This window comes from Triticum aestivum, chromosome 6A (genome assembly GCF_018294505.1).
Source record: "Triticum aestivum cultivar Chinese Spring chromosome 6A, IWGSC CS RefSeq v2.1, whole genome shotgun sequence".
Taxonomy (NCBI): Eukaryota; Viridiplantae; Streptophyta; class Magnoliopsida; order Poales; family Poaceae; genus Triticum; species Triticum aestivum.
Genome location: NC_057809.1, coordinates 606,455,447 through 606,472,654, shown reverse-complemented (window position 1 = coordinate 606,472,654; position 17,208 = coordinate 606,455,447). Strand labels below are relative to the sequence as shown.

The following is a 17,208-nucleotide window of genomic DNA, read 5'->3' as shown; positions in this document are numbered from 1 at the left end:
ATAAAATTTATGAATTGAATTAGATTTGGATTTTGAATGTTATAGAACCGAATTTGGATTTTGACCTAGTTTTGCGTGAACTGAATTAGATGTGGATGATGTGGAAGCAGAGGAATGATGTGGTCTTCAATGGTGTGACGCCTTCGGTCCCTCGCACCATTTAGCTTATACAGGACGAAGATAGACTTTAAGTGAAGGTGAGATTGTTCAAAGGTGATATAGAAGGATTGGAGGTGGAACAAGTAGTCTGGGGTGCAAGTGAATAGTCCATTGTAGGAACTAGGGTGGTGTCGGATTAATTCCGCATGTAAATAAGCTTGTAACCGTGCATTTGGGGCTCTTACCATCTATTTTCTTTAAATGAATGATACGCACGCTCATGCGTATTCGAGAAAAGAAATGTAAAACAAGTACTCCCTGCGTCCCAATAATATAACAGCATTTTTAACACTACACTATGTAGTGTGAAAAACTTACTTATACTATGGGACAAAGGTAGTAATCCGGATTGGAGGAGGCATTATGCTCCACTTATATTGCACAAAGGTAATATAAAAGTCTCAGCAAATTTAAAGCGCGGCTTTTTTTAAGCCGGGGAGCGGAAGCTTAAGCCGGCCAAAAAGAACTAGCTCTTATTATAAGCAGAGATTGCAACAAAGATACTACAGGTTAAGAAACTAATAGTTGCATTTTTAGTGAAAAAATGCTCAGTACGCCAACATATCCAAGAGTATGCCATCTGGATTCAAAGAAAAGTACATATCCAAGAGTATAGCAGTAGGTCGAGGCTGACATATGTTTAAACAAGTAGTACTATGTACTAGCATATGATTACAGATGAAAGTGTTGTAGACAGGAAAATGCATCCTTTTCTCTTGATCAATTACACATTGAAAATGTTTTCAGATGAATGTTCTGGGAAAGTCAATTTCCTATTGGAAAATCTTCTTCCTTCAGCTTGTTCAAAGTGCTTTTGAAGAACTTGAATGCAGATATCATTCTGTACTTCAGAATGTTCGCCTGGTTGTAAAGACAATATAGACAAAATGTGAGACATAGAATTACAGAATTTGTGAAAACTTTTATAGTACTAGAAAAAAGTACTACACAGTACTAGATCACTGATTTATTACAAGAAGCTACACGGATAGTAAACGCTGAAAAAAGCTTGACTAAGTCATATGAGCATCATGAAACAATTACTGCTGAGACAATACGTGACAACACATAACAAGACCTGAAAAAATGTCGGTAAAAGAAGTATAGATAGAAAATGAACAAACACTTCAAAAAATGAATAAATTTCAATTCCAACCATGCATCAATAAGTCAGATCATTCCCTAGTAAGCTAAAAAGATAAAGCACATGAAATTTAACGGACTTCATGGTGTTCATTGGGCAGAAAAAAGAACCAACATATCATGGTCTTCATGGTGTTCACTAGTTTGCTTTGGATTCAGTTTTTGATAAACAGAAAAAATAATAATAAGGCAAAGAGTTTTCAAGATATACCGCACTGAAAGTCTTCATAGCTTTGCCTTCGAAATTTTCGATGTACAAAGGAAGATAGTGGCCTGAGTCATGCCTGCATAAAGAAAAACAAATACGGGAAAAAATGAGAACGAGTATCAAGTGTGATAACAAACAAGTAGGTTGAAATTTTTTAATAACTACAGAAAAGTATGTTGAATAAAGTTCCAAATGATTTTTTTAATAAATATACGAAAACAAAGAAGAAGAAAGGAGTTACATTAAACAGTTTGTTGGGTAAGGCCCCACAGGTTCAAGCTTGAAAGAGAATACATTCTTGAATGGCTTTTTACTGAGTTTGCAAAGCATATTGTAGTTGGAAACCTGTTTAATATAAATATAAACACAGTTAAAGAGATTCAAAAATGGTAGGTCAGAGAAGAATTTTGTTTTGTCACTACTGGAATCAGCTAATTTGCCATCTGCCAGCTCTTTGCCGTCTGCTAGCTGACGGCAAAGAAGCTCTTTGCCATCAGCTACCAAAAAGCAGACGGCAAAGATCAGGCTGACGGCAAAGAAGCTCTTTGCCGTCCGCTAGATCTTTGCCGTCCGCCAGCAGACGGCAAAGAATCTCTGCCGTCAGCTGGCAGACGGCAAAGAGAGAGGTGGCCCCCACCCCTCGCCCGTTTGGGAAAAACTTAGCGGCCCACCTCTTTACCGTCTGCCAGCAGACGGCAAAGAGGCAAAAGGGCGGACGGCAAAGAGGGCAGTATCTAACAGCCCGTACCCCCCGCCCCTCTCTGTTCTCTCCTCGCCCCGCCACCACTTCCCACCCCACCACCGCCGCCGCCGCCCGCCACGCGCCGCCGCCTCTCGCCCCCGCCGCCCCGGCCCCCCGCCGCCCCGGCGCCCCCCCGCCCCGGCCCCCCGCCGCCCCGCGCCCCACCACCCCGGGCCCGGCCCCCCGCCGCCCCAGGCCGCCCCGGCCAGCTCCTCCACCGCCCCGCCCCCCTCCTCCACCGGCCCTGCCCCAGGTGAGCCCCCCTCCTTTTTTCTGTTTTTTTTTCTGTTTTTTTCTTTTTTAGTTTTAGTTTAGATTTAGTTTTAGTTTTAGTTTTAGGTTTACTTTTAGTTTAGTTTTAGGTTTAGATTTAGTTTTTTTCCTTTTTTCTGTTTTATTAGTTTTAGGTTTATGTTTAGTTTAGATTTAGTTTTAGTTTTAGTTTTAGGTTTAGTTTAGTTTGAGGAAAGAAGAAGAAGAAGAGAAAAAGAGGAGAGGAGGATAAGAAGAAGAGGAAAAAGGAAAGGAAGAAGAAGAAGAGGAGGAGGAGAAGAAAAAAGAAGAAGAGGAAGAAGAAGAAGAAAAAAGAGGAGAGGAGGAGAAGAAGAAGAGGAAAAAGGAAATAAGAAGAAGAAGAAGAAGAAGAAGAAGAAGAAGAAGAAGAAGAAGAAGAAGGAAGAAAAGGAAGAATAGGAAGAAGAAGAAAAGGAAAAAAGAGGAAAAAACCCCGACCCGACACGGCACCCTGACCCGACACGGCACCCTGACCCCGACCCGGCACCCCGACACGACACCCCAACCCGTAGACCCCGACCCCGACACCCCGACCCCGACCCCGACCCCGACACCCCGACCACGAGCCTGACCCGACACCCCGACCCCGACACCGACACGGCACCCCGACCCCGACCCGGCACCCCGACCTGACACCCCGACCTCGAGACCCCGACCCCGACACCGACACGACACCCCGACACCGACACCCTGACACCACACCCACCCTTACCCCGACACCGACACGGCACCCCGACACCGACCCGGCACCCTGACCAGACACCCCGACCCTGAGACCCCGACCCCGAGCCTGACCCGACACCCCGACCCCGAGACCCCGACCCCGACCCGGCACCCAACCCGACACCCCGACCCCGAGACCCCGACCCCGGGCCTGACCCGACACCCCGACCCCGACACTGACACGGCACCCCGACCCCGAGACCCCGACCCCGACCCCGACCCCGACACCCCGACCCCGAGCCGAACCCGACACCCCGACCCCGACACCGACACGGCACCCCGACCCCGACCCGGCACCCCGACCCGACACCCTGACCCCGAGACCCCGACACGGCACCCCAACACCGACAGGACACCCCGACCACCGACACCTCTCGAAAAGGTGTTCTTTGGCCTTCCGCGGCTGACGGCAAAGGCCTTTGCCGTCCGCCGTTCATGCCTTTGCCGTCCGCCGTGGCAGACGACAAAGTAGCTGATTCCTGTAGTGTGTATTGAAAAAACAAAAGGATATTATGTCTCAAATGATATTATGTCTGAATAATTACTTACCAAGTTATAGACAAGTTCTTGCTGGGTAGTTCCCAGAATGGTGCCACAGGGATAAAAAAGTGACATTTCTCAAAGAGAGAGTTGATGGAAAGTACAACCCAGTGGTTTGACTTTATAGTAGGAAAGTATAACTGTTCAACAAGAAAAAGCAGATTCAGAATAAAAACAAGTAGAAAAGATCTTGGTTAACACTGGATGCATTGAAAAATATTTACCAAGTCTTGCTTCCAAAGGCTTTCTTCTGAATTAATCGTGTCAAATTCTCGCATGCATGAAACTGGATCAAATAACTCAAGTGGAACCAAAAATTTATTCTATGAACAACAAAATGAAAATTAGTAAATATTTTAGATTGAATGAAAGTAAAAGGAAAAATTGGTCAAAAGAGAACCTAATAGGCAGGTTACAAGGAAAACTCACAGTGAAGTACGAAGTGAAACAGTACTTCTTCACCTAAGGCTTTACTTCAGATGACATCTTTGATTCATGGTTAAGAACTTGAATAAATGAGTTCATCACTTCATCTCCAATCTCACCCCTCGCTTTAAATGAATTTAAGTAATTTTCATAGCTTACAGGAAAACCCTCTATGTCAACAAAAAGAGTGCTGCACAGAATAAACAATCAAAACTAATGTTAAAATTGAGAAAAAGGATCTTAAAAAAAATACTTTAACAATTAAAAAAATACATATACAACGCTATGGTGCTCAAAACAAAAAGTTAAACATCCTTTTATAGGGGTATGAACAATGAGCTGTAAACTAAATTAGTTTGGTATCCTTATGATTTCTTTTTAGTATAAAATTGTATCAATTACAAAGTTTTTTATCTGAACTACATTTGAGGTGATCCATAAATTTGTTCGGATTTCATAATACAATTTCTGTCTTGAAAAATGTCTACAACTAATCTAGTCCATAAAATTGCTTGTAGATGTGTACACTAAAAAAGTTCTCATAATTTAATGAAATAAGAAATGATGAAATAACTAAAGGAATAAGAGATTTACTATTCTTGGAATATAGGCTTCCACAGATATTTGGAAAAGAAGATATCCACTTCGTGAGAGATTTTGAGTTTCTTTGCTGGTTCAGGGGATTGAACTTTAGCTGCTCTTTTCTTTCTGTTCTTCTTTTCCATTGTGTTAGTTCCTGTACTCGGTCCAGCTTCAGAATTATTCATTGTAGAAAAGTCTGCATATCACATATGTAAAAAATTTGAACATTAAATGTTGCAATGCGCCAGGACTTGTAATACAAGAAAATGGAGAACACATAAAGGGAAAACAATATAATAGGCAAGAATTAAAACCTTGTTGGACAACAAAATCCATGTTCATTGAAATTCCTACACTTGTATCACAGTGAGAGGCTGGTATGTCTTCATTAGTCACACCAGCAGGAGTGATAGGAGAATCATCCTGAATAATGATTGGAGTACCTTCAAAGTGTTTCACTCTTTCGTTTGGAGAAGCAGAACTAATCAATATAAAACTTCTTTTTGGATCAACTCCAGTAGAAAAATTGTTATCATGTGCTTCAGTTGATAGAAAAATTTCTTCGTGCTGAGAAAGGAAATTGAAATGATGTTGTAAGTTCAATGAAAATTATGATTGGAATTTTTTTTGAAAAAGTACCTTAGGTAGTGAAGTGGTAGGATGCTCAACAGGGTTGGTGTTCAGAGGTGTACCATTGACTGGAAAAATTGGTGTTTGGTACACCGAATTCAGGACAGAAATGTTCTGGAGAAAAAGGAAGCATACAGAATTTAGCAAAGAACAAAGCAAACAAAAGTAAGCTACATTGAATATTTGTCTAAAAAATATAAATGTTGCACTTATGTTTACTTGCAAAACAAGTATTATAAGTGCTGCTCATGATAAGGCATAACAAAAAAAACGAATGTCTCACAGAATGTCACAAATATTCAGGTAAGCACTAGAGTTTCTGTTCACCTGGATTCTGAAGTAAAGATTAAGAAAAGGAGATAAATATGTAAGCTCTGAAATGCGTTTACAAACCTCAAATTTTGGTCTTATTGGCTCGTTCTTAACTACATCATTGGAGGGAGCCTGCATTATAAAAAAATTACTAACAGGACAGTGCTTTCAAGAAAACACTTAGATAGGAACTACAAAAGGCACAACACAAAAAATACCTCTGATTTCAAATGTGGCTCTGGTTTAAATTTTATATCTGGTTCAACTTTTGCAGTGTAACTGGGAACTGCTGAAATGATATCTGGATTTTTCGAATCAATTGACTTGTTTTCAATGAGAGCTTGAGACATAGAATTACCATTGTTGACCTACAAATGACATTGCAAGTAAATGTTTATCTATATAAGATACAAAATGACAACAAAGAATAAAACAAATAGAAATGGATGATTCTACTCATAAGAAATACCTCCACAGAAGGAACTGAATTAAACACACCAGGAGCATCAGGAGCACTGTTAACCGGAACCACATTGGCATATGGTGTGCATGATATGTCCCGGAGCTACAAATTAAAGTTAAACTAATGATGAAAACAAAGTACTAGAACTAAAAAGATAACTCAAGAAACAATATATAGTGTATGATGCTTACTGGTAAAACCCCATAATTTTTCCTAGACTCATAATTCCTATCAACCGATGCAAGATACTTGAAATCTTCACTCTTAACATGAGATATCCGAGGAAGAGAATAATCCACTGTTGACTGATGATTATGAATGAAATCAAAATCAACGAAATCCACATAAATGATCTGCCATTTAAAAAATAAACAGGTCAGTAAAGTAAAAAGTAGAGAGATAAAAAAAATTGTAAGTGAAGGTTGAACTTACTCCCCAAATAGGAAGACATCCACCAATATATGAAGGCTTGTTCATTTCCTCAATACTTGGTCTGTTCATAATCATTTCAAAATGACGCTCTGACTCCTCACGCAAGAAATCCAGTGCCAATTGCCCAAAGTCAAGTGAAGGTATAGCAGAAACATCTCTTAGAGAGTATAAGAACTTCATGTTACCAAAACAGTATGAGGCAGGGCACAAAATAGATGATAGGAAATAAAATGCAAAGCTCCTGATAAATCCATCTTCTGTCTCGTCACTAAGCATCACCTCCTCTATTTTGTTGATCGGCATTTTGTTCCGATCATCCACATATTTGTTCCTTAACTGTGTAACCTCTGCCTTCACTTGGGGATCATCGCTACTGAATACAAAAGGCTCGGTGCCACCAGGAAAATCAAAGATTTTGTTGACCATATCTTTACTAATCTTGATAGTTTTATTCTTGTGCTTGAAACATGGCTCTTTACTTCCAAACATATGCTGATCTATCCATTCAAGCAGATTCACTGGTATTTTAAGTTTCGCTGGCATATGAAGGAGAGGTTCCAATTTGTACTTTCTCACATGGCCTAACTGAATATCACTAAACTTCTTCACAGTTTTGTTCCAACGCTTGAAGGAAAGTCTGGTAATGTATGTTGGCTTGCATAATTTCCTAGGGAACACTCGGGCTACGAAAAAATAATATAAACAGCTGATAAGACAGTGGAAAATCTTGAGAATTAACCAATAAACATGGAATATGAAAAAAGTATAAAGCCCAATAAACTATCACACGAATTAGATCTATGTGAGCGGGAGGCATTGCTATTTGGATGCACAAGCGAAACTTAAAAAAGGAGATTACAATTAGATAGTGCACGTGTGGTGTACTTAGTAGCTTTGAAAAGCAAAATCTGTACGAATTTATGTGTGTTTCAAACATTATACTATATTTTTATTTGTATCAATACCTCATTGTGGAAATTATGCTTGATTGGAATTGATCAAGGGTTTGCATTTCATTCGTTGAACTTGAGGAATTAAACTAAAGGTGCTGGTCACAATTATACTGGAACACTTCATGCTATTATACATGTTGGAATGTTTCGCAAGAACAGTATAAACTGGGGAAGTTGCGCTGTGCGTAGCATAAACTCTACGTATTGAGAAGCCTACATGTTTGAACATGTATTGATACAGTTTAAACTTGGCGTATGACTCACACTTACGTGGAGAGGGATAAGAAGGAATTTGACTTGGAAACTAGTTGGTTATGATCGTGGTTGGACCAAACAGCACAAACTTAACATTCAAACATCACAAACTAACAACTTAATAGACAAAAACTAACAAGTGAATAGACAAACACATCTGGTAAGACCAAAAGCTGACATAAGAATAAATTTTCCAGCAATTTGATCTAGTTTTCTACTGTAGCAAATGTGAAAGCTACAAACAGAAAACAGAAGAACTAACATACCACCTCAGTCATTCCGGAGACCTCGTGGAGGGTATTCAGTTGGTTCGTCCCCTTCTGGTTCTTGAACTAGGTCAACCCACCTCCTTCGTGTGCTGCAAATACAGATTTAACAAAACTATTAACAAATGAGCACTACTTATGAATATATGACATTGCAGATAATTAAAAAACCACAACATACTAAAGGGATTGGGCAAAAGAAAACATAGAAATACTAAGAGCAAATTTTCTTCAAATTCAATAACCTAGTTGAAAAACAAATATATTTGTGTTAAAGCTCATCTACATGTGCCATAACTATAGCACATTCTAATTCCTAGGTCACTGATTCTACATATAAAGATTTGAGCGGGCATTTTCTATTATCTTTTTCTATGTTCTTTTTCCTATATAAGGCACTATAGTACCACTACAGAAATTGAAATTGACAATTGCTTCTTCTAGAAATTAGCTGATCATTCTCTCGTAAGCTAACATGTTCGAACTTGACAACTTTACATGCACCATGCACTAACTACAAAAATGATATATATATAGTACTATAAAAACATTATATTATTATACAAGAACCCTTTCTGGAACAATCAAACATCAAAACTTGAGTAAACAAAATCACGCGAAGTACAGCACCTAGGCATTCACAAAAGCGATATGTGTCCAGTTAAATTACACATAGCTTATTAGTATTAGATGAAGACATACCTATGGACATTACCAAATACCTTGTGGTATGGACTATATAAAATAATACTGGACAAGTGTCAACAAAATGAACGAATGAAAATACAGGAGACTGTCGCATACAGATGTGCAAAAACTACGATTAGATCCAGACATAAATGTGAACTAACAAATAGAAACATGCTAAGCAGAATTTGTCAACAAACCATGACAAACTAAATGTCTCAAGTTGAAGTTCACTAACTAACACAAAATGCACTATATCCTCGAAATTACTACAATACAATCCACAATCTAATATTGAGTTATACTACAATACATGAATAACCACTCTCCAATCCCACAAGATTAAATCTTAGAGCCAACATCTTCCTAATAATCACAAAACCCCTAGTAAATTTCAACTATGTTATGCATGCCAATGTGCACAAAACAGACAGAACAACAAAAGGGGAGATGAATTCAGACGCAACAAGACAATAAAATCATACAGCAGATTCAGTTACACACATGGCAGAGGGACACGGGCCAACACACGGGAGATGCCATCCGTCACATGAGATGGATTTGCACGCATGAACAGGATACATTTATAGACATGCAAACAGAAGATCTAAAATATGGGGCGAAATTTTCTACCCCAAACCCTAGATACCAAAGACCCCATCCATCATTGCACACGGCCAGATCCACGCTTAAACAAACAGCAACACAAAAGAACGAGGACCACGAAAAAGACAAACCCTAACCGAAGACCTGAGGGGGATTAGGGTTAGAAGAAGAATGAACCAGATGAATCCATCACACGACGGAGGAAGAAGAACATAGAAGAAGCAGTCCGATTAGGGTTCCTCGATGCGCTCCCTCGTCGATCCGCCTGATTCGCCTGAGATTCGCCTGAGATTCGAACTCAGGCTTCGGGGAAGAAGGGAAGTCGTCGGGGGGAAGCAGAGGAGAAAACAGAGAACGCCACCTGAAAACAGAAGAAACAGGGGTCGGGGGAAAGACTTACACGACCACGGGACGGGGGCGAAACAGATTCCAAACGGGCCGGCCCGCCTAGCACCGCTGCAGGCGCCGGTTTGCAAAATGAACTAATACCGGCGCCTGTGGCGCTAAATAGGATATGCCCGAATCAACTGCCCATCTCCTATGTCAATGTCCGTTCGGCGCAGAAGTTTGGTTAAGACTGAACCATTTATTTCCAGAACTCCTGTTCGGCGCCTTAAGTGCCATTTTTTCCAAACTATCGCATGGGCCGGTCCAACACATGCGAATTCCGGGTCACACACGAACTCCAGAGTCGCTTGCTCGGTTGGACTGGTTGACTGGCCAATCGTTTGACCATTGCCTTTTCCCAAAAAATGTTTATGAAAATAGGAAAAAGTTTGTGCATTTTTGAATAGTTCATGGATATGAAAAAGTTCACAAATATGAATTTTCTTTAAATGATTTTTTTCAGAAACTTAAAAAATGTCCATGAATCTGAAAAATGTTCATGAAATTGGAAAAATATCACGAATATGGAAAATGTTCACGATTTTCCAACAAGTTTAAGAAAATTCAAAAAATAAAAAAATACAAATGAAAAACCAAAAATGTAAAAAACGAAAAAATTTAAAATCCGGCAGAAACCCAATAAAAACTGTAAAAACAAAGGACCATAAAAACCAACCGTTGCTTGGAAGATGCATGTTTTGGGCCAGTCTTTTGTGACAGCCAGAGGATCAGACGTGGGTACAATTAAGGCTGTAACCGACACCTTAAGTGCCAAATAGGGTCTGGCATTTATTTCCGCAAACCCGAGCATCCTTAACAAGCCCTTTGAGCTCTGTTGGGGAATGGTGAAAGCCTTAGGGCATCTACAATGCACGGCCTCTTAACCAGGCGCTTAAAAAGGGAAAAGAGTGGGATCTCATTAAGCACCTATCGCAAAAGCCTAAGCTTCCAACGCGCAGCCGCTTAAATAGACGCTTGGATTATTAAAAAAAAATCAACAGTGCACAACAAATTGGCCTAGGCGCCCGACTCCTCTTATGGCAGCGATGCCAGCCTGATGCTGACCGATGCTGGGATTGAAACAGGTGGCTGCCAGATTGGCTAGGATTTTATTCCTTAGCACCTGCTCTCCTCCATTGTAGATGCCCTTAGCATCCTTAACAAGCCGCTGCCCAAAGGGAAATTGCAATGGCGGCGGCTTACTTCGCGTGGAATATCTCTGATGAACAAAATTGTGGGCATCTTCACCAGTGTCTAGTCGACCATGCCTGTAGGGTTAAGACTGCCATTATAACATTCTAATTTATTAAATTTAGATGTTAAAGCATGTCATTTATACGCATCACATAAATTATGCATCACTTGGTGTTTTTTAGCTTCATTACATGGATACAAGTTCTAGACGGTAAAGAGGCGCACAACACATACACCACACTCGCGCGCGCGCGCGCACACACACATGACCACACACACTTACTTTGCGCCTAATAAGAGCTACAACTTATACAAATGTCTTGAGAAACTTAGAAAGCCATCTGACTCCATGAATGGTGGGTACGTCAGCATCCTTGTGGCCTTTAGATGTGCGAGGTATTTGCAAGGGAAAAAATACTCCATGTGAGACAAACATGTCGATATTGGGGAGGCTGTGTGGCCACCGCCACAAGCCCACAACCGACCATCAAGCATAGGCACATCCTCGCATCACTTGGTGTTTACATGAATTAGGGAATTATTTAAATGACCATATTAGATCCTGTGGCATAAAATGATTTTCCAAAGCCGCATTGGGTTGGATTTCCCCCCTTAAAGATCTATATTTGCCCTACTATTTTTGGGTCTTTTTAGAATTTTCGAATTGAAATGGTACTTAAGGCCATACTCAATTCCTATTCAAATTCATGTAAATTAGAAAAACCTCACTACACACGATGACGTCCCCGTGCTAGGGGTACTTTGGGACACCGGAAGTTGAGCCATCACGCTGTCCTGAGGCCTCCTAGGCCACTACTTGGCCAGTTCCAACAACCAACCTGGGAACCCTCTAGAAGGAAGACACTGTCAACTTGGCGTTCAAGACAAGGATATCAGATGCGAGGAGGACACTCAAACCAACTAGGAATCTGTAGCACTAGGCCCTTGGCATCCTTCATAACCTAGGGTTGGGCTAGTCATTACACTTCGGTATACTTACGATTCTAGATATCATCCTTGTACTCTGTACACAACATCCAAAGAATACAACACGAGTGGAAGTAGAGTTTTACCTCCACAGCGAGGGCCTGAAACTGGGTACGTTATGCTCCATATTTCCCTTCTAGGCTTTCTGGCTAGTTGCTCTAGTCACCTCCTCCCATGCCAACCGACCTTCAGAGTTGGCTTGGGCCACATTGCCCTCCAACCACTCACTTTCTCCTCGAACTCATCATGCTTGCCCTTCAGGGCCCACAATTTGTCCTCAAGCTCATTAGTCTTGGCATGTGCGATATTCTCGGTGTCCTTGACCAACTCGCTATTCTTTGTCAGTAGTTTCTAGATAACCTCCTGGTCAACTCCATGCCTCTACTGCTTGGCGGCACCCTTCCGCAGTGTTCCTGCCCGCTGCTTTGAGTCCAGTGCCATGCACCTAAACTTTCCAGCCTGCTTATCTTAGGGGCTACTGTGTACACTTTTATTCAAAATGAGAAGGCAAAATTGCTCCTTAGTTAATATTTGATCCTCAAGCCGATCTTGTCAGGCCAGCTTCAGGGTCGGGGGCTACTGCATGATCGTTTAAAGGAAGGTGTAAAACAGCTCCTAAAATTGACAGATCCTCTGGTCGGCCTGTTCAGGTCAATCAGAGTCTTGAGAGCTACTGCATTGGCGTTTTGGAAATTAAAATGACAACTCCTAATGATAAAGATCATCGGTCCAGTCTGGCCAGACCCTCTAGAGTCTCGTTGCCTACTATGTCCGCGCAAGACTGCACAATCCGGAAATTTAAAGATGACCCTCGAGCCAGCCTTGCTCGTCTAGCTAGAGGCTCGAGCGTTACTAGACTTAAAGATTTCAAGAGCAAAGCTATTTCTTAAGAGAACGCCAGATAGATTCATTGAACCAACCCGTAGTAGCCGCGGAGATTGTGGGTTGGTTCAACATAGGCACCATTACCGCCACAATATAGGCACTCCATTGCGCAGGTCACTCTAGTAGTTTTCATTATTTCACTGAATTTCAGAAAATATAATATTTACCATATAGTATTTCACTTGACTGATATATGATTGTGAAATTTAAAGTGTTTTAAAATGTATATCCAATATTGGCCTTGTTTTAAAGGTCTTATTACCATGAGTTCAAATATACAAAGGAAGCTTTAAAATGCAAGTTTTGTTTAAAAGATATGAATCGTCTAAATTTTCTACAAGAAATAAAAGGCATGCATTTTTGTCGTGAGAGAGGAGAAAGAATGGAAGCGCCATGCATGCAATTATCATTTGGCGTGTACTATGTTGAGTGGAGAGAGAGAGAGAGACAGAGCGCGCAACCCACATGGGTGGGATCCACGTACGAAGATCAAACGGAGTATTGGAGATCTTATATTAAGCATAAGAAGATGTAGAACCGTAAGTCTGGAGTACTCTGCTAGGTACTGACGGCAGAGAGCAAGCTGTCTGGAGCACTCTGCTAGATAGTGGCGCCGCTAGAAGTGCTTTGGCCGGAGACCAGACTGGTTCCGGATGCCGGTATGTATACTCCATTCTCAATTGTTGTGGAGTGGACATAGGTTAGCCACACTGTACAGGCGTGTAGCATAGTTCCTTGCCGGAACAGAAGAGGAGAATCGAAATGGCAGCTCGGGCGCAGGACCTCTGGAACAATTGGTCCATCCAGATCCTGGTGCTCCTCAGCCTCGGCCTCCAGCTCGCCCTCTTCCTCCTCGCCGGCATCCGCAGGCGCGGAGCCCACCCATTGCTGTGGTTCCTGCTGTGGCTGGCGTACCAGCTGGGCGACTACACGGCGACGTACGCCCTCGGCCACCTCTCCCTCAAGGGCGCGGCGCGGGAGCACCCCATCGTCGCGTTCTGGGCGCCCTTCCTCCTGCTGCACCTCGGAGGCCCGGACAACATCACCGCCTACTCCCTGGAGGACAACAAGCTGTGGAAGCGGCACCTGCTACACGTGGTGCTTCAGGTGTTGGCGGCCGTGTACGTCCTCTACGAGCATATCTCCGGCAGGGGGGCGCTGCTCCAGCTCGCCTCCGTTCTGATGTTCGCCGTCGGTGCGGTCAAGTACGGGGAGAAGACGTGGGCGCTCATGCTCGGCAACCTGGACAGCATCCGAGGCGCCGTCAAGAAGCAGCCACCTGCCATGCACGGGCATTTTCACCCCCAGGATCACGTGCTCAAGGCGGGTGGACACTTAGACGAGGAGTCCCTTGTGCGACGGGCTCACTCGCTCTTCCACATCTGCAAGCGTGCCATAGTTGACTGCCCGGTGATCGAAGACGACTCAGACACCGCCAAGATGGTGGACGGGGTCAAGTTCTGGCCATTGATGGAGACCGAGCTCTCCCTCATGTACGACATGTTGGATACCAAGGCGCCCGTCATCCACACCTGGTTCGGCTACTCGGTACGTCTCGTCTCGCCGCTCGTCATTGCCGCCTCGCTGCTTCTGTTTAAGCTCATTGGCAAGGATGTCGCCCACCGCGGGGTCGACGTCATCGTAACCTACGTCTTGTACGGTGGTGCCTTGTTCATGGAGACGACGGCGCTGCTCAACGCGCTAGGCTCCTCTTGGACATTCGCCTTCCTGAGTACCACGAGATGGCGCTGGCTTCGGACCACGGCTCTGTGCAACGAAAGGTGGGACCGGCTTAGGCGTTTGGTGGCATATCTTCACCATCTTGTGAGGCTAGGAGGAGGAAGCCGGTACAAGTCAAGAAGGTGGTCACGTACCATGGGGCAGTTCAACATGCTGCACTATTGCACGCGCTCCGACGGTGCAGTCACGAGGCCTCTGCTCGGCAGGTTGGCCAAGATGGTGGGACTGGGACTCAATGAGTGGTGGAACAGGGAGCATTACTCATGGGCCATTGAGATGCCGGACCATGTGAAGGATCGTATCTCTAAACACATGGAAAAAATGTACAACGAAGGGGGTGTGAATTCACTAGGTATGCTCAGGAACAGGTGGGGCGAGGAACCACTGGTTCTCAGGAAACTTTACCATGGCATACTCAAAGACTCACTCGGTGTTGAGTTTCAGGAGTGCATCATCATCTGGCACATCGGCAGCGATGTTTTCCTCGTCAAGAGCGAGCGGGCAAAGGACGAGGATGCAACGCTCAATGTCGAGGCGATCAAGGTGATATCAAACTACATGATGTTCCTCCTTGTGGCGCAACCCGACATGTTGCCAGGCCTCTCCCAGAACAGGCTGTATCAACGAACCTGCGAAAATCTATTGAAGACTGGACAGTCGATGACATCTAGGCGCCAACACACGAACAACATCTGCGCGAAGCTCAAGAATCTCTTCCGCTTGCACGATGACCCCGGTTCTAGTTCCAGGGTCGCTGACAGAGAGGAGCTTGCAAGAATCCTATGTGCGAGCAAAGGCTTCAGGCATGATACTCCTCGACTGTCCTATGTAGTTAGACTTGCCAAGCAACTGCTAAGGGAAGAGAAAGATGGAACGGCTGATTCCTTGAAACTTGTCCTAGATGTGTGGACGGATATTCTTGTCTATGCAAGCAACAAATGCAGCAGGAAGGCTCATGCCGAGAAGCTCAACAGTGGCGGCGAGTTGACAACCATCCTGTGGCTCATGGCAGAACACTTCTACCAATTTTATTTGGAGGAGCTTATCCAAAAAGAGAAGGATAAGTTACATGTAGTGGAAGGCTCCAATTAGGCAGGGACATGGTTATGACAAATCTAACGTGTGTATCACCATTTTCTTTCTTGATTGAAGCCATGTAAATTGTATCTTGCTCTCGGTTCTTGAAGGCCATGTGAATTTTATTGACTACCAACTCTTTTTCAAAGACTATGAGGGTGAACTCTTCTTCTCAACAATGTTGGTCTAATCTATTGTGCAGCCGCACCTAAGCTCGGTACCGTATATCATCTGACAAAATATATGAGGACTAATTGAACGGCACGGCAGGTGCAAGTAGATCATGGTCCTGAACCTTTCCTTGTTTCTATCGATCCTACCCTGCGGCTCGGCGAAGAAGTTTTGTTCTGTACCAGTTGGCTCGTTCCTGTTAAATCCAGCCTGGAGTTTAATTTTTTTAACACAGCCTCGAGTTACAGTGAGTCAGTGTGTATGGTGCAAAAGATTCATGGAACAAGTGAGTAGGTGCATACATGCAACCCTTTTTTTTCCGAGAAAACTTTCAATCTATTCATCAACTATCAAAGTAGTACAAAAAACACTAGTAGTAGACTGGAGCGAGCGGAAGGCGAGCCGTCGCCATCGTCCCTCCCTCGTCGAAGCCAGAAAAACATTGTTGCAGTAGACAGACGGGAAGTCAATCATGCAAAGGACCTATAGGACCAGCGCACCAGAACAACAAGCGCCACGAATGAAAAGAAGCGTAGATCGAAAGGACCCAACCTGCAGACAAACATAGTAGACTAATGAGACCAGATCCAGTCGGATCCACCAAAGACAAACGCCGACCGAGTCCTACAAGATCCGTCGGAGACAAACCTTCACACGCCTTCCGACGACGCTTGAAACATCACTGGGACGGGGGCTAGGCGGGCAGGACCTATTCCATCTTGAAGAAGCTGCCACCGCCTCGTCTTGTAGAGCATGGCACAAACCCTAACAAAACTCTGAAAAGCATTTTAAAACGGAGTCCTCCTGCCGGCAAGGGCCGGGATCCACCGCGCCTTCATGGTCCAAGGACCATTGGAGACGAGGCGGGCTGGCAGCGGCGACGCAAGAGGCAGGGAAACCCTAGATGAGAGTTCGCGTGAGGGCAGGAGCGAAGGCATATGTGCAACCCTGTGTGTTTACAAAGATGTATTGTGTAAGAAATCTTGCATAAATTGAACTACTCCCTCCGTCCATAATATAAGATGTTACTGTTACATCTATTGAGCAATCTTGTAAGTATAACTCTACGTGTCGGTGTCAGTGTACGTATAAACGAACTACCAATTGATGAGGTGGTCCGCAATATGCATGCACGTACGTAGGGTAACATGCTAATAATGCAGTGAGCACATGCGTGGTTCCTCGCCATCTTTGTACTCAATTGCCTTTTGATTTTCTTGTTGGCTTGTTCCAACCGGAGTATATCCACACGAATCTTGATGAAAGATCAATGACATAAGATTTACATAGTACCCAGGTTTTACTTGGACTAGCTAAATATCTGTCTTGTCGTGGTTAAAAATTTA

The 17,208-nt window shown here is 43.4% G+C and overlaps 1 protein-coding gene across 1 annotated transcript; it reads left to right on the top strand.

Annotated features, from left to right (window-relative positions):
• Positions 1 to 13,433: 13,433 nt before the first annotated feature.
• Positions 13,434 to 15,848, top strand: LOC123131328 (uncharacterized). Its single transcript, XM_044551025.1, has one exon. The coding sequence runs from the start codon at positions 13,637 to 13,639 to the stop codon at positions 15,704 to 15,706; it is 2,070 nt and encodes a 689-aa protein (XP_044406960.1). The 5' UTR covers positions 13,434 to 13,636; the 3' UTR covers positions 15,707 to 15,848.
• Positions 15,849 to 17,208: the final 1,360 nt, after the last annotated feature.

Coding starts and splice junctions, on each gene's coding strand:
- LOC123131328 (XM_044551025.1), top strand. CDS start 13,637: ATGGCAGCTCGGGCGCAGGACCTCTGGAACAATTGGTCCATCCAGATC.